This window comes from Leptonychotes weddellii, chromosome 15, assembly GCF_054177405.1.
Source record: "Leptonychotes weddellii isolate Sample4059 chromosome 15, ASM5417740v2, whole genome shotgun sequence".
Classification (NCBI taxonomy): Eukaryota; Metazoa; Chordata; class Mammalia; order Carnivora; family Phocidae; genus Leptonychotes; species Leptonychotes weddellii.
The window spans coordinates 39,183,057-39,204,613 of NC_138383.1; the positions used below are offsets into that span (position 1 = coordinate 39,183,057).

The following is a 21,557-nucleotide window of genomic DNA, read 5'->3' on the forward strand; positions in this document are numbered from 1 at the left end:
ACACATCTTGAAATCCACCACTGGGTGGTATTTTTTTTTTTTTTTTAAGATTTTATTTATTTATTTGAGAGAGAGAGAATGAGAGACAGAGAGCACGAGAGGGAAGAGGGCAGAGGGAGAGGCAGACCCCCTGCTGAGCAGGGAGCCCGATGTGGGACTCGATCCCGGGACTCCAGGATCATGACCTGAGCCGAAGGCAGTCGCTTAACCAACTGAGCCACCCAGGCGCCCCACTAGGTGGTATTTTAAATTTTACACTGCCATCAACAAAGTAAGAGGACCTGTGTTCCTGTAAGATCACGACACAGGATATCAACAATCTTTTCAAATTCACCAACCTGAGGCCACAAATTGGGTGTTTTATACAATATGAATTCCCTGATTACCTGTAAAGTTGAGCATCTTTTCATTTGCCATCTGTAGTTCCTTTTCTGAACTACCTTCAGATTTTTTTTTAAAGATTTTATTTATTTGTCAGAGAGCGAGAGCACAAGCAGGGGGAGCTGCAGGCAGAGGGAGAAGCAGGCTCCCCGCTGAGCAAGGAGCCAATGTGGGACTTGATCCTAGGACCCTGGGAACATGACCTGAGCCCAAGGCAGATGCTTAACCGACTGAGCCACCCAGGCGCCCCAGTTATCTGTTTTTAAATCAACTTCTGATAATTCCCTATTCTAGATTCTAATCCATCTTTTTTTAGAATTATGCAAATATTTTCTTGTTTTTAGTACATCTTTGTCATACACAAGTTATTAATTTTGATTATGGTTTTGGGTTTTATGTCTTAAGAAGGCTATCCTTAGTGTTGGGATACTCTACAGCTTAGTATTTTACATGCAAATCTTTACATGCATTTTATTTTTTATATGTTGTGAGGCAGGGTTCTGATTGTTTCAGTATGATAAGGCATCCTTAATTCTACAGATCTGATACACATTTATTATATTCACATGAATCTGTTTCTGATTATATGCTACCCTCATCCAATAAATTTTGGATCATTTTCTTAATTGCCATAGCTTTATAATGTTTTAATATTTGATGGGAGCCAAAACCTTTCCTGCTGTTTCAGCCATTCTTTTTTTTTTTAATTTGAGCGAGAAACAGAGAGTGAGAGAGAGAACATGAGTGGGGTGAGGGGCAGAGGGAGAAGCAGACTCCCCACCGAGCAGGGAGCCCAAAGCAGGGCTCGATCCCGGAACTCTGGGATCATGACCCGAGTTGAAGGCAGACACCCAACCGAGCCACCCAGATGCCCCTCGACCATTCTTAATATATATATATTTACTCATCCGTGAATCCTGAAACCAGCACCTTAAGTTCCAGGCAATCTCAGGTTGAGTTTTAGGCACATAAAATGTTGGGCACACACTATGGACTAGTTGAGCACACTTACTCACTTGGGCCCGAAGGTCAGATATGCAGATAAACTTCTTAAGCACATTCTTGGGAAGGATATAGGTATAACCGGTCTCCTTGATGTCATCAGATGAAACATAGATATGATTGGTCCTTAGGTGAAGGTTGGCAGCAGAGATGGCCCTAAAAACGGTGGGGAACGTCAGCATTTCTCCGGCCTAGCACCGCAGGGAGTGTTAAGTAGCCTTTGCCATCCCTAAGCCCTCCCGTCCCTTACAGTACCTAACCCTCCATTCAGTCTTAGAGGAGAAAGTCTGGGTCTCATAGTTGCTGGTGGTAGAAGTAATGATCTCATCGCCATGCTTGTTGACAGTACGAGTCTGTGTTGCTGTCAGCTGAGACTGCTCCTTGGTCTGCTTCTCAATCTCTGCTATCTGCTGCCGCTGCTGTGAGGGTGCCGAGATCTCCATACCCAGGATGATGTCTCGAATTTCCGACTGTGTCAGTGATGCCACATTCACACTGTGGGGACAGCATGGATCACACCACAAGATCCCTTCCCCTCGGTCAGTTATGTCCCAAAGGCAAGAGTGTAACTTGGTAAGACAGGGGACCCCAGACCCTTACCCCAGACAATCCTCAAGTGGCATCTGTAAAGAAAGTGTGATGTGGACACGTACTAATACCGGTAAGATTTATCACAGCCCAGATGGCTCTGTGCATGTATATCTTTCAGCCATGCTCAAACCTGCTCAGTAGCCAGACATTCCTCTTTTCTTTGACACAAATGCCCTGGTTTATAGGACAAGTCTCAAAAACAGAAACCCTTAGAACATGCTCTCAACCACAGCTAGTACTGTTCGTCACCCTAGGCGTACCTGGAAATCTATGGACATTCTTCTTTTTGGTTGCCACAATGACAGGGAGGGGGAAGGAAGGGGTGTGTGCGGGCTGTTAGCAATGGTACCTGGGGATCCGGGACGTTAAAACTTCCTGTAATGTACGGACAGTAAAGAAATGCCCTGCTCAAAATGGCAACATGAAAAAATGCCCAAGAATCAGACCGAAGCCCTGAAACACAGACATTTTCTACATTATCTGAAGACACTGCCTACCTCTTTTCTATAGGCATCCCCGGGACAATTCCTTGAGAAATTTCTGAACCTAAATGTTTCCAAAAAACCCAGAAACCATATACTGAACCATTCATTTGTTCCTTTTAGGATCTTCCATCTGTCTCCCCACCACCATTGCTCACTTGTTTTTCTTGCCGTAGTCAGCCAAGATAAGATCTTTTAGCTGCACCTCCACCTTGATCCACTCCTCGTCAGTCAGAGTGGGCCAGATGTGGTGTGGTTCTGTAATAGTAGTCTTGTCTGGCTTCAGGATCACCTTCGCCCGGTCATTGTTCACATGCAGGGCACGCAGAATCAGGATGAGGCGGGAGAAAGCCTGAGAAGAGATATGGCAGCAAGGGGGGCAGGGGATCAGCCACTAGATATCCTCCCCCTTTCCTCGATCCTATCCTTTCAGGGAACCCAGGAATTGATTTCAGCCTCTAAGATACAGCCTCCCCTGATCCCCCAGTCAACTTTATATGTGGAGCGTAGAGTTGCTATCTCATCCACAGGTTGAAGATGTGAAAATGACCTCATAGGGGACCTGGTAAAAAGCTAAGGAAGGCACAGGATTGTCTCATGGCCCCAGACCCACTCCTCTTAGACTGACCCTCTTTGTTAGTGTTTCATACCGTGTAGGATGAGATAGTCTTGAGCCAGTCATCGTAGAGATTAAAGAGAACCATCTGGGGTTCAGTGGCTTTAAGGATGAGGTCCCCAAACTTTTCCACCTTGAGACAAGCCTGGAAAGGTAGCTGGAGCTCTGATCCTTTGATCACAATATTGGGAAAGTCTAGCAAGTGCACCTGAAACAAGATCAAGTCCAAGATTAGAAACAGAGACTGCAGGTCTCAGCCCTCCTCTCTTCCACCTCACCCACCTCTCACCTCCAATGGGTCCAGCATGCCCTTCCTGGTGACAATGATCTGCTTGGGCTGCTCCTCCACAGGCAGAGATCGGATGAGGGCAGCCACTTCCTCAGCTGTCTTCCATTTAGCCAACTAAAAAGCAAGAGGGGAGGAAACAGAAATTGAGTTTCTACCATCTCAAGGTCAACTACAACAAAAGATCCTAGTCTTGAAATAATCAACCTACGTTTCTATTGTGCACTGCTATTGAATGTTGGGTACTTTAGAGATGCAAAAAAAGTGTCAATGGCCTTGCCCAAAAGGCTTTTTCAATCTAGCTAGCCAAAGTAAAGTCACACAAGATGTACCACAAACCAGTATTTAATTACATAATATGTCAGGGACAAAATAAATTAAGGCTAAAGATCATAAAAAGCTACATAAAGAAACAGGAAGACTTTATTTATTTAGAGAGAGAGCGTGCACGCACACAAGTGAAGGGAGGGGCAGAGAGGAAAAAGAATCTCAAGCAGACTCCGCACTCAGTGTGGAGCTGGATGAGAGGGCTCGATCCAACAACCCTGAGATCACAGCCCAAGCCGAAATCAAGAGTCGGATGCTTAACCGACTGAGCCACCCAGGCCCCATTGCACAAAGAAAAACGTCTTAAGGAACAAGTAAGACTGTGATTAACAGAGTAAAGAAGAGAGTTCATTCTAGAAAGAAGCTATATAAGCAAAGCCACAGAAGTGGAAATGAACAAGAGTTTGGGGACAGTAGGACACCAGATTGTTTATAAGAGGAAACAGGTGGTTTTTTTTTTTGTTTTTTTTTTTAAGTATTTACTTTTTGTCAGAGAGAGAGCGAGAGCACAGCAGAGGGAGAGGGAGAAGCAGACTCCCCACTGAGCAGGGAGCCCGATGTGGGACTCGATCCCAGGACCCTGGGGTCATGGTCTGAGCCGAAGGCAGACGCTTCACCGACTGAGCCACCCAGGTGTCCCTGGGAACAGGAGTTTTTAATTAATTAATTAATTAGAAAGTACGCAAGCATAAGTGGGGGGGTGGGGGGGAGGGGCAGAGGGTGAAGGAGAAGCAGACTCCCAGCTGAGCAGGGAGCCCGATAGACTCAGGCTCCATCCCAGGCCCATGGGATCATGACCTGAGCCAAAGCCAGACGCTCAACCGACTGAGCCACCCAAGTGCCCAGGAAACAGGTTTTAAAGGAAGAGAAACCATGGTTGGACAGGTTATAACCCAGCCAGATATTAAGTGTCTAGGAAGCCAAAGAAGAGTTAATTCAGCAAAAAGAAACGGGCTACCAAAGGCTTAGAGGTAGAAATTAGGTAAAAGTGATGTTTTAAGAATATATGTTCCGGGCGCCTGGGTGGCTCAGTTGGTTAAGCGACTGCCTTCGGCTCAGGTCATGATCCCGGAGTCCCGGGATCGAGTCCCGCATCGGGCTCCCTGCTTGGCGGGGAGCCTGCTTCTCCCTCTGACTCCCCCCTCTCATGTGCTCTCTGTCTCTCTCATTCTCTCTGTCTCAAATAAATAAATAAAATCTTTAAAAAAAAAAAAAGAATACATGTTCCCTTTAGAAAGGTGACTTTTGATAGTCTCGTTCCAGATAGGTTAAAGATGGGAGAGTCAAGAAACAGAGAGACCAACTGTAGGTAATGAAGGACCTCACAGACTGCTGGGCCCCCTATAGGAGAGAACTTCTCAAGTTAAGTAATTCAGGGAAAAGGTTCAAATAAGATACCCTTAATCTCTGAGAGAGAAACAGGAAGATATCCCCTACCTCCACCCACTGTCTCTCACATACACCCCCCAAAGAAAAAGGAGTAGTAAGAGGTAGAAAAAGGGGTAGAAAAAGTTTACAGCTTCTCTGTCCTTTAACTGGCTCACCTGCCCCAAACGCTTCTGTCCAGCCCACACAGATGTGTGGATTATCTTGAGGAACAGCTGCCCTGTGCGTGGATTGAAGATGAAGATGGCCCCGTTGATGGGTTTGGTGGTCAAGTTCCCTTCAAAGGTCTAAAGAATGATGACATCAGTTAGCATGGCCTAGACACAACCATTGTGCCTTCACCCCGTATGTACACATTTGCCTCATCACCCTCCCATAGGCATATACAGAGCCCACATCCCTACATTGCTTCTAATTCTCACCTTGTGGATAGTCACTCTGTAGACATTAGTGTCATCCACAAACCAGATAATCTGGTTGGAGAAGAGCTCACCATAATTCTGAGAGGACAGATAGGGCTCAGTGGGCTCAGATGAATAGAGCTGCAGGCCCTTGCGGATCCGTTCACGTAACACATACAAGGCAGGGTTTGCCTTCATGATCTTGGCCATGGCCTGCTGTATGAGAGGCTTGCTGCCTGGGAACCAGTTTCCATAGGCACTATGGGAATAGAAGAGGCAAGAAGAATGAAGACCAGGTTGGCAGCCCCAGGAACAAGGTAAAATGGAACTCTAGAGAGAAAGACAAGACTGCTGGCCAGACAGACAAGTGTCTGCTCAGGTACACTAAAAAACACATGTACATACTCTGAGTGTGGCAGCAGGCACCCGAATTGGCCCCATACTGTATAACGTACATGTGTATTTTAGTTTGCCAAGGTGGCACTTTCTTTTTCTGGGTCATTGACTTTTTCTTCCTTGCCTCTGTGTACAATTCTCTGTGATCTCAGAATCTTGAGTTCAAGCCCCACTTTGGCCGTAATTTACTTAAAAAATAAATAAAATTAATAAATAAAGAATGGAGCTGATAGAAAAGCTTCTGAGCACCAACTTACCTGTGCAGATTATATGCCAGGTCAATGGCAATGAGCACACCAGTGGGTGAAGGGTAGATACTCATGTTGTCTGTGGTGTAGTCCAGGAACTTGGCCCGGGCATAGCGTTCAATGTCATGGGAATCATAGTCCCCCCAGCGCAACTGGATATCAATCCAATACTTCTGAGTAGTGGTACTATCCATCACATCCCTGCAGGTAGAGAGAGGTCAGGAATCCACACTTCCAAGAAGCCACCAATATCACCAATGTCCCAGAACCACATGAACTCTCAATCACTACATCTCAACCTCAAAATTCCCAATCCCTTTGCCTGTTCCGATCAGCAAGCCCCTCACCCAGAGAATCAGCAGACCTTTGAGGGTGTTGACAGGATCCAGGGATGGCACTGGACCCAAATCAGAAAGAAAAGCAGACAGGGACAATTCCTGAAGTAGCACTGCTAGAAGAACAGTAAAACCAAGCTTCCTGAATGCCTAGGGCTTGGTTATAAGGCACTTACTTGGAGTCGGCCAGCAATGAGGGCCGAGAGACATTCCACTTATAGGAGGCAAAGAGCAGGATATCTGCACAGGAAGAATTCATCTTATAGGACTTCCGCGGGTGAATTGTCTCCTTTTGTACTGTCTCAATTTCTAGTGCATCCAGTTCCTGATCAAACACCTGGAGGCAAAGGCAGAAAGGTTATGATTGCTTATGGAAGCCCACTAGGAATGACAGCTTGTAGAATTTCAGATAATGTGGCACCTGGCACCACAATGCAAGTCTCATCCTCAGTGCTGCCAGGGTGGATTTCCCATATGCCACAGTAGGCTGACCTGACTTCTGGTGATCCCCTCTCCCCTCAATTCTGGCCCACCTGGCACAAGTCCATCACAATGCTCTCGTGGATCTTCTGCCATAAGTGAGCTCGGAAGATCTGGATAAGAGAGATCTTCAGTGTGGGGATCTTGCCATGCATGAAGATACCCGTTAGGTCCAGCTGCACCTGAAAGCCTACATATACCTGACAGGAAAAAGAGAGGGACACCAGAGGTCAAGAGACTTTGGTTCTTAGGATATAATTTAGGAAGTAGAAACACTTGCTTTTAGCTTCCTGTCTCCCAGATCTATCAATCACACTCACGTTGGCTCGGTTGATGGTTGGGGACCACCAGAGGGTGAATCTACGATTGGGAATCTGGTTCAATCCCGATCGCTGAGCATTAGTTAGCTTCTTCCACTTCATAGACTCCTCAAAACCACTGGCCTTTTCCCTGGGAAGAAGAGGCCAGTTAAAGTGATGCCCTGCCATCTCCCAGAGCACTGCTCTCTGGTAAACACCAGAGGAGAACAAAAAAGCACACCAGGGTTGAGCTCAGAGGATTGTGACAGATTACTGTAAGGAGAGAAGAGAATCCTCACCAGAAAAGCCCCTCCCAGGTAGGGAAGTAAGTGCCCTTGAAGAGTGTGTGTTCCAGTATGCCTTCCACACCACCCAGGGCCTGGATCATGTCTGTACGGTAGTTGTTCAGGTTCCAGAGCTTCCCATCATGCCGCTGATGTGTCCACCAGAAAGGGTTCTGCTTCAAAACCTAGATGGCAAGGCGGGTACCATCAAGCTTCTGGGTGCCTACTGCCCCAGATTCCTGGCACGGACCACGGATTCTTTTAATTCACGGAAAATCTCTACCATCCCCTCCATGTACCTGGTACTGCTTAAAGTCAGTTCGAACACGCCAGCCCTTATCATAAGCCAACGTATGCCGGTCCTTCTGGAAGAGGGTGTTGATTCGAGGAATGCCACGATCCCATGAATCTTCTAGATCTTCTAAGGTCAGTCGTCTGTCAAAGAAAAAAGATCTAAGTCAAGCATGTGTTCACAGAGAGTTTAGCATTCCCCGCTTGGCCAAGGGCAAAAGGGTCAGATGTAGAACGTACTTCCTTGTCTCCATAAAAATATGGCATGCTCTGCTCCTGACCTCCATGCAAGGCTCAAAGATCACCCCTCCACACTCCTGACGGGACTGCTATGCCTTCCTGGATGTGTACCTGTTCTGAGCAATGGCCTCTTGTCTCTTCAGTGCATACTCAGCCCAGACCCGCTGAGAATCAATGAACTCGCTCTCCCATGGCTGTATGTAGCGGTATAAGTTGGGAATCAGCTGGTCTTCTTCATGGCTCATTCCTGAACGAAAGTGTGTGATACCTACATCTGTCTGTTTGGACCACCTGTTTGGGGCACAATCAAGGGTAGAAAAAAAATAAATAAATAAATAAATAAAAAATAAATAAATAAAAATAATAAAACCTAAAAGTAAAGAAATAGGGTCTAGCAAGATTTTCTTTTTTCCCTCCTTTTTTAAAAAAGTTTTTTTGTTTATTTATTTATTTAAGTCATCTCTACACCCAACATGGGGCTCAAACTCATGACCCTGAGATGAAGAGTTGCATGCTCTTCCAACTGAGGCAGCCAGGCACCTGTAGCAAGATTTTCAACCAAGTCCTACCTGAGGTCAGACTGGGGGATGAGCACATGGCCCATTGAGAGCATGCCGAGTCCACCCAACTCCTTAGGGGTATAGAACACAACAGGAGGGAACCGACTGGGCATCTTGGAGTTGAGGCCAATCTTGATACGTGTCTGGATCTTATTCTCACACTTCACTAGCAAGTCCAGGAGCTCCTGGGTATTCACCACCGCCTCCCGAAAGTATGTCATAAGGCCTATAAGAGCTGTGTTCCACTTATTCACAATCTGAAAAAAGTGGGGAGAAAGTAAATTATACATGAGCTATGCGGCGCAGGGGTGGGGGGAGGTGGTAGGGACTACTTGATTCAGTTAATTAAATTCTCCCTAGTTCTCAAGGAAAATTTGAGCTCAATGTCATTAGGAAAGTATATATAAATCAAAACTACTATGAGATACTATTTAACACCCACAGGAATGGCTATAAAGCAGTGACAACTGCTGGCAAGTGTGTGAAGAAAATGGAACACTCATGTACTGCTGGTGGGAATGTGAAATGGCACAATGGTTGAATCACCTCAAAAGGTTAAACACAGTTACCATATGATCCAGCAATTCTACTCCTAAGTATATACCCAAGAGAAATGAAAACATATGTCCACACAAAAATGTGTACACAAATGTTCTCAACAGCATTATTTGTAATAGCCAAAAAGTGGGGGGAAAAAACCCAAATGTCCATCAACTGACAAATGGCTAAACAAAATGTGGTATATCCATATAAAAGAATATTACTCATAAATGAAAAGGTTCAAGTACTGATACATGCTACAACACAGATGAATCTTTAAAACATGTTAGGTTAAAGAAACTAGACAGGGACACCTGGGTGGCACAGTCAGTTAAGCATCTGACTCCTGGTTTCGGCTCAGATAATGATCTCAGGGTCCTGGGATTGAGCCCTACATCGGGCTCCATGCTCAGTGGGGAGTCTGAAGATTTTCTCTCCTGGTCTGCCCCACCCCCTACTCGCACACACGTGCTCTCACTCTAAAATAAATAAATCTTAAAAAAAAGGAAACCAGGGGCGCCTGGGTGGCTCAGTTGGTTAAGCGACTGCCTTCAGCTCAGGTCGTGATCCTGGAGTCCCGGGATTGAGTCCCGCATCGGCTCCCTGCTCAGTGGGGAGTCTGCTTCTCCAAGCTCTGACCCTCCCCCCTCTCATGCTCTCTCTCTCTCTCAAATAAATAAATAAATATCTTAAAAAAAAAAAAAAAAAAAAGGAAACCAGGCAAAAAAGTCACATATTGCACAATTCCATTTATATGAAATGTCCAGAACAGGCAAAATCACATAGACAGAAAGAAGATTCGTGATTGCCAGGAGCTAGATGTGGGGGGAACAATGAGGAATGAATGACTGTTCATGGGTATAGGGTTCCTGTTGGGGGTGATAAAATGTTCTAGAATTAGATAGTGGTGATGGTTGCACAATTTTATGAATATACTGAAAACCAGTGAATTGTACATTTTTAAAGTGTGAATTTAATCTCAAAAAAAATCAATTAAGGCAATATAAACACTTAAAATAAGAGGAAATATAGTGGTAGTTTTAAGAGGAAACCCGATGGGAACTCTGAGGTTTGTTCTTTCTCTTGCCACTCCAAAGGAGTTTGGGTTTTTCTCGCTCCTTTTGGGCTATAAAGTTCTTCCCAGGGTACTTCGTAGCAAGTTGAGTCTTGAGCATCACCTCCCACTGGCCCCCGAAGATCTAGGAGGAGCTTCGGTCTGTGGCTAGGCTTCCAATGGATTCGCCAAAGCAGCTTTACCCAACCTGCGCCCTGGGATCATCTCAGATGCCCAGTGAAGAGAAGTCCCAGGAAGGCTCGGGTGCCTCTCAAACTATCTCCGAAGTATTGACAAAGAACCTTGGTAAATTGACTATCGACTCTAGCATCAAACTCCCTTTCCCTCTACCAGAATATCCACCCCAGCAGCAGGACAGAGAGAAGAAACCACAGGGGCTCGTTGAGCGCATCCTTAGCAGCAGCGGGAGGAGGACTGGAGTAAGGACTTTGTTAACTGCTCGAAAAGAAAGGATGGCAAGGATGATTCGAATGATTCAGTACCAGCGCTATCTCAGCCCGGGGTCCCAGCTTCAAAAAGATCTACAGCAGAAGGAAGCTGAGGAGGGTGAATCAAGAGTAGAAAGATTTAGATGCCGCTGTCATCACCGCCAGTATCATAAAGATCTTTCTGAAGAAACCAGCATGGAGAATAATTATGATGTAGAGCCAATGTAAACATAAACTTTATTCTTGTACGGTTTCTTCTTAGTGATTTTAGGATCATTTTGCAGCAGCTTCGGAAAGCTGCTCTATGTTAGGGCAAACTATAATATTTTGGTAATCTATGATATTATAAAGTCTTTCTTTTTGTATCTTTTCTACCTTCATACCAGTAATTTGTGAGGAATCCTGTAGTTTGCATTTGAATGACTTCAGTACACGTCCACCTTTTGATTTGACCTAAGGAAGCACTAATAGATTTTGAGTGTTGCCTGTGTGTTTGAGAGGCCTGAAGTCATTAAGACAAGACCTAACCTCAAAAATTGGAAGCCAAGTAACTTGTGGCAGAAGGAATACACAGAAAACTTTGGGTGGTTTGGTTAGAGCATGATTAGGGCAGATGTGTACGCTAGATTTTGTGGTTTTCAAAAATGGTAATAAAATTTTTTTGTGCTATTTCAATTTTCAGTAGCAAATGTGTGTGTGTGTGTGTGTGTGTGTGTAAAGGATCTTATTAAAATTGACTTATTTGAATACCTCTTAAAAAAAAAAGAGCAAACACAGTTAAGTAATCTGGGGTGGGCAGAGGAGGAAAAGGGATGAGAAAAACTACTAGAAATTAATAGAGGGAATGAAAACTAATGGGGCCACAGAAATTACCTTCCCACTATAAAGAACTACAAAACTAGGCAAGATACATAAAACAGTATCTTCAGACAACTGACAAATAGGCAACACAGACCATGACCCTTGAGAAAAAGCAAACAAATGAAGTGAGCCCCACAAATGCCCCAGCTTCCTGCCTACTGGCAGTTTCCCAGCTGCACCATACGCATGGAGGGGTAACGGAAACAAAGCCCAATAGTCTCACTGAATTGAAGAGACACAGATTAGAATTCAGGAGGCCAAGGCAGCTAGAATTTGTGGGGTAGAAGTACTAGAGAGAAGCAAGTTCTCAGAAAGCGATTTCTGGAGATCCATGAAGGGATCTTTTGGCTGAGTGCCAATCTGTATGCAGTAAAACTCCAATGTCTAGAAGAACACCCAGAGACTCTTTAACTCTAGGGAACAAACTGAGGGTTGCTGGAGGGGAGGTGGGTGGGGGGATGAGTTAACTGGGTGATGGGCATTAAGGATGGCACTGGATGTGATGAGCACTGGGTGTCATAGGCAACTGATGATTAACTGAACTCTACACCTGAAACTAATGATGTATTATATGTTGGCTAACTGAATTTAAATGATAATAATAAAAAAGAACGCCACAGATCAGAAAGCTAAACAAGTCCCACAGGTCATATAAGGTTGCCAACATTTTGTGTTCCTACCTACCAGAGTAGAGAGACCTTGTAATACATGGGAATTGGGTAGAGCCCCAAGAAAGTTATCAACCTAGCAATGGAGGTACATTAACTCCAGAACAAAGGGTGCTATAGATTTGCCATAACCAAGCTTAAAAGCAAGTCTTAAAAGGATCAAACTAATCCACAAGTTACTGAACTGCACATCATAACACAATTCTCTTTAACAAAACATAACAAAACCTATAAATAATGTAAAACTCAAAATTTCTAGCATGTAATAAAAAATTACCATTCATGCAAAAAAACAGGAATGAATTATCCATAATCAGAAAAAACTCAATCAACAGAAACAGACCTAGCAATAACACAAATAACGAAATCAGGAAACAAGGACCTTTTTAAAACAGCTATTTAACAAATCTTATAATTATGCTTGAATATATAAAGAAAAACATGAACACAGTAAGGAGAAAAAAGATACTAAGTACCCAGACAGAATGTCTAGAGATAAAAATTACAGGACCTGAAATAAAAAAATTACACTAATGGAATTAATAACATTGTAAAATTGCAAAAGAAAGTAACAGTTTACATTAATAGAAATGAAGGCAAAATAAACACCTTTTCAGACAAACAAAAGCAGAGTGTATTCACTGCCAGTAGACTGTTACTACAAGAAATGTTAAAGGAAATTTTTTAAGCAGAATGAAAACACTAGATGGAAATCTGGATCTACATGAAGTAATGGAGAAAACCAGATAAAGTATGTGAGTAAAATGTAAAAGATATTTTTGCTCATTTTGTAATTTCTATAAAAGATAAAGGCTATTTAAAGCAAAATTAGTAATAAACTGTTATATTTATAATACAGGTACAGTTAAAACATATGAAAAAATTCTACAAAGAGAGGGGGGAAATGGAAGTACAGTGTTGTAAGGTTCTCGTACTACATGCACAGTGATCTTAGTAGTAGACTAATGGGCACAGTAGAGACTGTAGTATGTCAGAGATGTACAGAGCAACCAAAAAAACACCCCAAAAAACAAAAAAATACATGTAGTTACTAAGCAAAGAGTGAAACTAAATCAAACAAAACAAAAAACCCACCCAGGGTACCTGGCTGGCTCAGTTGGTGGAGCATGTGAATTCAAGCCTTATGCTTGGTGCAGAGATTACTTAAAAAAAAAAAAAAAAAAAACAACAAGGGGCGCCTGGGTGGCTCAGTCGGTTAAGCGGCTGCCTTCGGCTCAGGTCATGATCCTGGAGTCCTGGGATCGAGCCCCGCGTCGGGCTCCCTGCTCAGCGGGGAGTCTGCTTCTCCCTCTCCCTCTGCCTGCCTCTCTGCCTACTTGTGCTCTCTGTCAAATAAATAAATAAAATCTTTTAAAAAAAAACAAAACAAAAAAACCCACGGGGTGCCTGGGTGGCTCAGTCGTTAAGTGTCTGCCTTCAGCTCATGTCATGATCCCAGGGTTTTGGGATCAAGTCCTGCATCAGGCTCTCTGCTCAGCAGGAAGCCCGCTTCTCCCTCTCCCACTCCCCCTGCTCGTGTTCCCTCTCTCACTTTCTCTCCCTGTAAAATAAACAAATAAAAATCTTAAAAAAAAAAAATCTTAAAAAGCCAAAAATAAAAACAAAAAAAACCCCACTCAATCCAAAAGAAAGCAGGAAAAAAAAAAAAGATTAAGAAACAAAGAACATGATGGGCAGATTTGAACCCAACTATATTTAATATTCTATTAAGCTTAACTGGAAGTTAAGAGTAAAGATAGAAAAAGCTACCCATGCAAACACAAAACAAAGCCCCAGTAGCATTAATGGTATCAGACAAAGTAGACTTCAGGACAGAGAATATTACATGAATAAAGAGGTGCATTTTATAATGATAAAAGAATCAATTAAGAAGATGTAATAATCCTATGGGGCACCTGGGTGGCTCAATCAGTTAAGCATCTGACTCTTGAGCTCAGCACGGGTCTTGAGCTCAGGGCTGTTGAGTTCAAGCCCTGCATTGGGCTCCATGCTAGGCACAGAGCCATGATAATCCTGAATATATACCTAATTACAGAGCTTCAAAACATATAACACAAAAAGAAATGGTGGTCCTGTTGAAGCAGAAAACTCAAAAAAATCATGTAATTATGTCCAGGGATATGAACAATACATATTCCTTCCAGGGGTATCAACAGAGTTGCTCATTACGTATAGAAGTGTCTTTGTACGGGTGCCTGGGCGGCTCAGTCCGTTAAGTGTCTGCCTTCGGCTCAGGTCATGATCCCAGAGTCCTGGGATCAAGCCCGAAGTTGGGCTCCTTGCTTAGCAGGGAGCCTGTTTCTCCCTCTCCCTCTGCCCCTCCCCCCGCTAGTATGCTCTCTCTCGCTCACTCTTAAACAAATAAAATCGTTTTTAAAAAAGTGTCTTTGTAGGGGTGCCTAGGTGGCTCAGTCTGTTACAAGGCTGCCTTCGGCTCAGGTCATGATCCCAAGGTCCTGGGATCTAGCCCTGTGTTGGGCTCCTTGCTCAGTGGGGAGACTGCTTCTCTCCCCCCCACCACTTGTGTTCTGTCTCTCTCTCTCTCAAATAAATAAAATCTTTCAAAACAAACAAACAAAAAAACCATGGGGGGCCTGGGTGGCTCAGTCATTAAGCGTCTACCTTCGGCTCAGGTCATGATCCCAGGGTCCTTGGATCGAGCCCCACACCAGGCTCCCTGCTCAGCAGGAAGCCTGATTTTCCCTCTCCCACTCCCCCTGCTTGTGTTCCCTCTCTCGCTGTCTCTGTCAAATAAATAAATAAAATCTTAAACAAACAGTAGTCGTATATTTGTGTTTACCAGTTACAAATTCCAGTTCTAACCCTAGCAGTCTCTTGAGGTACATGACAGCTCTCCATCTGGCGCACTCCCTTGGTCATCACCTGTATTCAGGTTCACTCCTCCTTGGACAAAATGCTTGTCAGTTTGCATTTTGGTATCAATGAAACGGCCCCCCATTCCCCTAAGCCTGCTAATAGCTTGGATGAATTCTTGTTGGTTTTCCATCTGCAAGCCAATTATATTTTGCCCAACTTTCAGTCGTATTCAACAAAATGTACTGCCTTTTTATACAATTACAACCTAATTGTTATGTGGGTAATTTTTTCTAAATATTTTAAAGATTCCGGATTTCTGAACTTCAGAAATTCTTCCATGCTCAAAAAATATAATTTTCTTGAAAAACGTCATGTGGCTTTACGCTAAAAGACTGGATGTCTTATTTATTTGATTGTACGCGCACATGCAGGAGCACAAGCGAGGAGCGGGGGGAGGCAAGAGGCAAAGGGGGGGGCGGCAGCAGAGGGAGAAGAGAGACAAGCAGACTCCCTGTTGAGTGCGGAGCCTGACACGGGGCTTGATCCCAGGACCCTGGGTTCATGACCTAAGCTGAAGTCAGACCCTTAACAGACTGATTCACACCCCCCAAAGCTTGAATGTCTTCTAATAAAGTGAACTGTGTCTCTGAACAACCCCTTCCAAAAACAAAACAAAACAACCCCAAAACAAAAGAGATGGACCTGAAAGAGAAAATAAATAAATCCACAACTGGAGATTTCCAAGACTCTTCTCTCAGTAACTGACAGAAGTAGACAAAAAAATCATTAAGGATATAGAAAGACTTGAACAACACAATCATTCAATCTGACCTGACATTTATAAAACACTACCCAACAGTAAGAATACAGATTCTTTTCAAGTATACATGAGACAGTCACCAAGACAGACCTTATATGCTAGACCACAGAACAAGTCTTAAGACATTTGGAAAAACTAAGATCATACAAAGTATGTTTTCTGACCATAATGGAATTACACTAGCAACTAATAACAAAAATACTTGGAAACTCCTCAAATATTTTTAAATTAAGTAACATACTTCTAAAAAACATATGGGTGAAATAAAAACTCTCAAGGGGAATTAGAAAATATTTTTAACTGAATGAAAATAAAGACACGACTTACCAAAATTTGATTTGTCCAAACCCACAGAAAATACAGCACCAAGAGTGAACCTGATGGTAAACTATGGCCTTTGGATAATTATGACACGTTGGTGTAGGTTTATCCTTGGTAAAGAAGGTACCACTGCTGAGTGGTGTTGATAATGGGGGAGGCTGTGCATGTGTGGGGGCAGGGAGTATATAAGAAATCTCTGTCCCTTCCTCTCAAGTTATTATAAACCTAAAATTGTTCTAAAAAATTAAGTCTAGGGGTGCCTGGTGGCTCAGTTGGTGGAGCATCTGTCTCCGGCTCGGGTCATGATCCCAGGGTCCTGGGATCAAGCCCCACATCGGGCTCCCTGCTCCATGGGAAGCCTGCTTCTCCCTCTCCCAGTCCCCCTGCTTGTGTTCCCTATCTCTCTGTGTCTGTCAAATAAATAAATCTTTAAAAAAATAAAAAAATAATAAAAAATTAAGCCTAAAAATAAATAATGTGAAATAGAAGTCAAACAAAACCCCCAAAATACAGAGAAATACATCTACTGCCAGGTATAGATGTTCTCTTGAGGTCTGTCCCTCTGGCTTTATTTTTTCATTTTTTAAAGATTTTTTTTATCCATTTAGAGAGAGAGAGAGGGCGCCTGGATGGCTCAGTCGGTTAAGCGGTTGCCTTCAGCTCAGGTCATGATCCCAGGGTCCTGGGATCCAGCCCCACATCAGGCTCCCTGCTGAGTGGGGAGTCTGCTTCTCCCTCTCCCTCTGCCCCTACCCCCCCCCCAAATAAATAAAATCTTCAAAAAAAAAAAGAATTTAGGGGCTCCTGGGTGGCTCAGTTGGTTGGGTGTCTGCCTTTGGCTCAGGTCGTGTTCCCAGGGTCCTGGGATCAAGCCCCGCGTCGGGCTCCCTGCTCTGCGGGGAACCTACTTCTCCCTCTTCCTGCCACTCCCCCTGCTGTGTGTGCTCTGTGTCAAATAAAAAAAATAAAGTCTTTAAAATATATGTATTTAGAGAAAGAGAGCGAGAGAGCACAAGTGCGGGGGGTGGGGGGGAAGCAGGCTCCCCGCGTAGCACGGAGCCTGACATGGGGCTCGCTTCCAGGACCCCAGGATCATGACTTGAGCCAAAGGCAGACGCCTAACAGACTGGGCTGCCCAAGTGCCCCACCCAGGCGCCCCTGTCCCTCTGGCTTTAGACTTCAAGTCATCTGGACATGCAGAAAGGGACTCCCTGGTGAGGGAAGCAGAGTGGGAAGGCAGGCAACCAAGCAGGAAGGTAGCCATAAGGCCCTTCTGGAACTGAAGCTAAGAAAGCTGCACCTTGGGATGCTTGGGTGGCTCAGTTGGTTGAGTGTCTGCTTTTGGCTCAGGTCATGATCTCAGGGTCCTGGGACTGAGTCCCGCATCGGGCTCTCTGCTCAGCAGGAAGCCTGCTTCTCCCTCTGCCTGCCACTCACCCTGCTTGTGCTCTCTCGATCTCTGTCAAATAAATAAATAATCTTAAAGGAAAAAGAAAGAAAACTGCACCTTATAAGTCAGATTATCTACGTCCATCTCTGTTTTCCTTCTGTTACTGGTCCTCACCAAAACCTTGCTTAAATGTCCCAGCCTTGGGGCGCCTGGGTGGCTCAGTCGCTGAGCATCTGCCTTCGGCTCAGGTCATGATCCCAGGGTCCTGGGATCGAGCCCCACATTGGGCTCCATGCTCCGCGGGAAGCCTGCTTCTCCCTCTCCCACTCCCCATGCTTGTGTTCCTGCTCTCGCTGTGTCTCTGTCAAATAAATAAATAATACCTTTAAAAAAAAAAAAAAAGTCCCAGCCTTATTTTATAACTCCTACTAGGACTGAAGGGAACGGTCCTGTCTCCAAGCTCGGGCTAGTGTGCTACATTATACCTAAAGCAAGAATGACGAGAGGATCTAAAGTGCAGTGGCAGCAATGATTCCAAGAGTCCAAGGAGGAAGGAAATTTTAGAGGACAAGAATAGGGCCTTAAGGTCCAGCCATCTCTTATCCTACTGGATATTTCCCTCTATTATCAATCTTGGAAGACCAAGAAATTTCGTTCCAAGTACTTTACCTTACCACACCTCAGGAAATAAATTCCAGTATTTTATTAACTGATCACAATCCCTGATCCCTGTAATTAATGACAGCAAATGTTTATTAAGCAATTTATTGAATAATATAACTTACTACATTCACGAATTCTCACAAAAGACCTCTGAACTAGATAACACATTCAGTAACCCCATTTTTTAAAAAGATTTGAGAGAGAGAGAGAGAAAGCAGACTCCCCACTGAGAGGGGAGTCCTGGCTTGATCTCACAACCCTGAGATCATGACCTGAGCTGAAATCAAGAGTCAGAAGCTTAACTGGGGCGCCTGGGCGGCTCAGTTGGTGACTGCCTTCGGCTCAGGTCATGATCCTGGAGTCCCAGGATCAAGTCCCGCATCGGGCTCCCTGCTCAGCAGGGAGTCTGCTTCTCCCTCTGACCCTCCCCCTTCTCATGCTCTCTATCTCATTCTCTCTCAGATAAATAAATAAAATCTTTAAAAAAAAAAAAACTTAACTGACTGAGCCACCCAGCTGCCCCTCAGTATCCGCCCTTCCCTGCCAAGATCTTATTCAGTCATTTGAGAGAGACAGCAGACCACAAGCAGGGAGAGAGGGAAAAGCAAATTCCACGCTGAGCTGGGAGCCTGACAAGGGGCTCGATCCCAAGACCTGGAGATCATGACCTGAGCTGAAGGCAGATGCTCAACCATCTGAGCCACCGAGGCACCCCTCCCCATTTTTTAAAAAGTTTATTTAATTAAATAATCTGTATACCCAACTCAGGGCTCAAATTCACAACCCTGAGATCAAGAGTTGCATGCGCTTCCAACTGAGCCAGCCAGGCACCCCATCATTAGTATCCCCACTTTATGGAGGGAACTGAGGCCCAAAGTGGGTGACATGCCCAAAATCCCACTAGCTATGTGATAGAGCTGTGATCTGAACCTGACTGGACTACAGAACCTGTGCTTCTAACTGCTTCTAAACTGCTTCCCTAACCTCGGATACTACTCAGGCTTTCACCTCTCACATATCTACTCCTTTGATCCCTATACTTTCTTCCAAGGCCTTGGCCTCTTCTGGTCTCTTCCCACCCCCCATCCACCCCCCAAAACAAATCCAGGATCCCAACGGGGGCCAGCACTCTGCATTTCCCTGCATCTAATCCCTTACCACTCCACAACAGTCCTCTGGCAAACCCCAATCCTGAATCACCTCACCGCTATGATATATCCACTTTGCCCATCCTGTCATTGAGTAGCTGAGTGTTTCTGGGAAGAACTCACACTCAGAGTTGTCCTGGTTTTCTTGAAAACCACCTGGAACACAGTTTCTTCAACAATCCTATAATACCCTCACCCCTGTGCTCAAGTCCAATCCAGGCAAAACTGAAAAATTCGAGATTTATTGTAATTTCCCACTCAACTTTAATTCACATCTATCCAGACCTCTTTTCTTTTAGGATCAGAGGATGTTTCCCTCTGCTTGCCCTTTATTGTACCCCCACACTCAACTTCTTGGAACACTGCTCCATCACTTACCACACTGGTCTGCTGCACCCTGAACTGCCCCTGACTCCTTCCTAATGGGAACATCCTTAAGTCAATCCCATTTAAAAATACTGCCTTGACTTAGATCTCCCTCTAGGTGGCACCTAATGCCCTTCTTCCTCTTACTCCAACTCTGGCAAGTTGCCAGTCCTTGCTGTCTCACTCCCTCACTTCCCATAAAGCCTCACCCACTGCAATCTGGCTTCTATCCCCACTATTTCTGAAACAGCTCTTGCTAAGGTCACCAATGACGTCCTGACTGCCAAATCCAATGGATACTTTTCAGGCCTTATCTAACTAAAACACTCTTAGGCAACTGACACTGTTAAATGCCCGCCCCAATTCCTGACATCCTTGGCTCTGATGACCCGGCATTCTCCCAGTCTGGCCATGCTGCTACTAAGTGTTTCCTATGGTTCCAAATTCATCCCTCTGTTCTTCTCTCTCCTTACACTTGACCTGGACAATCTTGCTCACTCTTGAGCTTTAAACCACCACCTTCATGCTGACAGACTCCTAAATCTACATCTTCCACCCAGATATCTTCTTCAAGCTTCAGACTGCAAAGTATCTCCATTTGGACATCCTATAGGAGCCTCGAAATTACCCCTCACTGCTCTTTCTCACCTCATTTCTCCCTCAAAAACTTAAAGCTCAAAGTATTTTTCAGCAAATCTAAGAGACCATCAATTTAAGAGGCATTACTAAGGGGGAAAACACACACACGTACATATATACTTATCTTGGAATGGAAGAAATATAATAGATGCCTGCCAAACACCTCCAGCTGGATATTCTCAGGAACCTCAAACTTGTTACATCCTAAACTAAATCCATTTATCTTCCCTCCTAAACCTGCTCTTCTTCCTGTACTCCTCCAGTTGGCAGTGCCAATACCTACCTAGTCAGCCATGCCAAAAACTGTTATTTTCCTTTCCCTCTGGCATCCCACCAAAATGAGGCTCTGCTGACTTTATCTGCTAACTACTTATCAAATCTGCTCCTGTCTCCTCACTGCTCTCATCACTGTCATCAGGAATTCAGAAGTCCCCAAACCTGATCTCCCACTCCATTCCTCTAAACCCATCCCCCCCACAGCTACAAGAGTGAATCACCTAAGACAGAAACCTGGAAAAGTCCTTTCTACACCTAAGACCCTCACAGAATTTTTTTTTTTTTAAGATTTTATTTATTTGACACAGAGAGAGAGACATAGCAAGAGAGAGAACACAAGCAGGGGGAGTGGGAGAGGGAGAAGCAGGATTCCCGCCGAACAGGGAGCCCAATGCGGGGCTCTAACCCAGGATCCTGGCATCATGACCTGAGCCGAAGGCAGACGCTTAACGACTGAGCCACCCAGGCGCCCCGACCCTCACAGGATTCTTAACAAGGCACGCAGTACCCTCCAGCATCTGGCTCTTGCTTATCTATCCAGCCCCTATTTCTTAACAGTCCCAACTCCACAACCATACTCTATCAATAAACCTGAACTTTGTATAGCCCCACACATATCATGCTAGTTACCTCTCCAGACATAAGGCTGAAGAAATACCCTCCCTCACCTGCCTCATCACATGTTACTTCTTCCAGGAAGCCTTTTCTCTCCCTCTCCCAGACTGGGCTAGAGTCATTAACCTGAGCCTTTTCACAAATTCCCAAATAACACCATAGCTCTACAAACACTACATCCTGTTAATAGTTCTCTTGTCCGTGGATCTGTCTCTCCAACTAGGTAGGCCAGCTCAACAAAAGAAGAGACTCTATCTTACATGTAGTGTGTGCAGAGCCTTGAACATAGTAGTTATCAACAAAC

At 44.5% G+C, this 21,557-nt stretch overlaps 1 protein-coding gene across 4 annotated transcripts in view; it reads right to left on the minus strand.

The window, feature by feature from the left end:
* Window positions 1-21,557, minus strand: part of PRPF8 (pre-mRNA processing factor 8) — a 335,003-nt gene that overhangs the window by 1,494 nt on the left and 311,952 nt on the right. For all 4 annotated transcript variants that reach the window (XM_081806063.1, XM_081806060.1, XM_081806061.1 and 1 more), the window contains exons 25-39: window positions 8,615-8,862; window positions 8,157-8,336; window positions 7,814-7,949; window positions 7,530-7,699; window positions 7,252-7,381; window positions 6,985-7,131; window positions 6,628-6,788; window positions 6,126-6,317; window positions 5,494-5,731; window positions 5,230-5,358; window positions 3,362-3,475; window positions 3,107-3,280; window positions 2,615-2,808; window positions 1,639-1,878; window positions 1,398-1,539 (exon numbers count right to left, since the gene is read on the minus strand). In XM_081806063.1, the coding sequence (XP_081662189.1) occupies window positions 1,398-1,539; window positions 1,639-1,878; window positions 2,615-2,808; window positions 3,107-3,280; window positions 3,362-3,475; window positions 5,230-5,358; window positions 5,494-5,731; window positions 6,126-6,317; window positions 6,628-6,788; window positions 6,985-7,131; window positions 7,252-7,381; window positions 7,530-7,699; window positions 7,814-7,949; window positions 8,157-8,336; window positions 8,615-8,862 (2,595 nt within the window). The remainder of the gene's footprint in view (window positions 1-1,397; window positions 1,540-1,638; window positions 1,879-2,614; window positions 2,809-3,106; window positions 3,281-3,361; window positions 3,476-5,229; window positions 5,359-5,493; window positions 5,732-6,125; window positions 6,318-6,627; window positions 6,789-6,984; window positions 7,132-7,251; window positions 7,382-7,529; window positions 7,700-7,813; window positions 7,950-8,156; window positions 8,337-8,614; window positions 8,863-21,557) is intronic.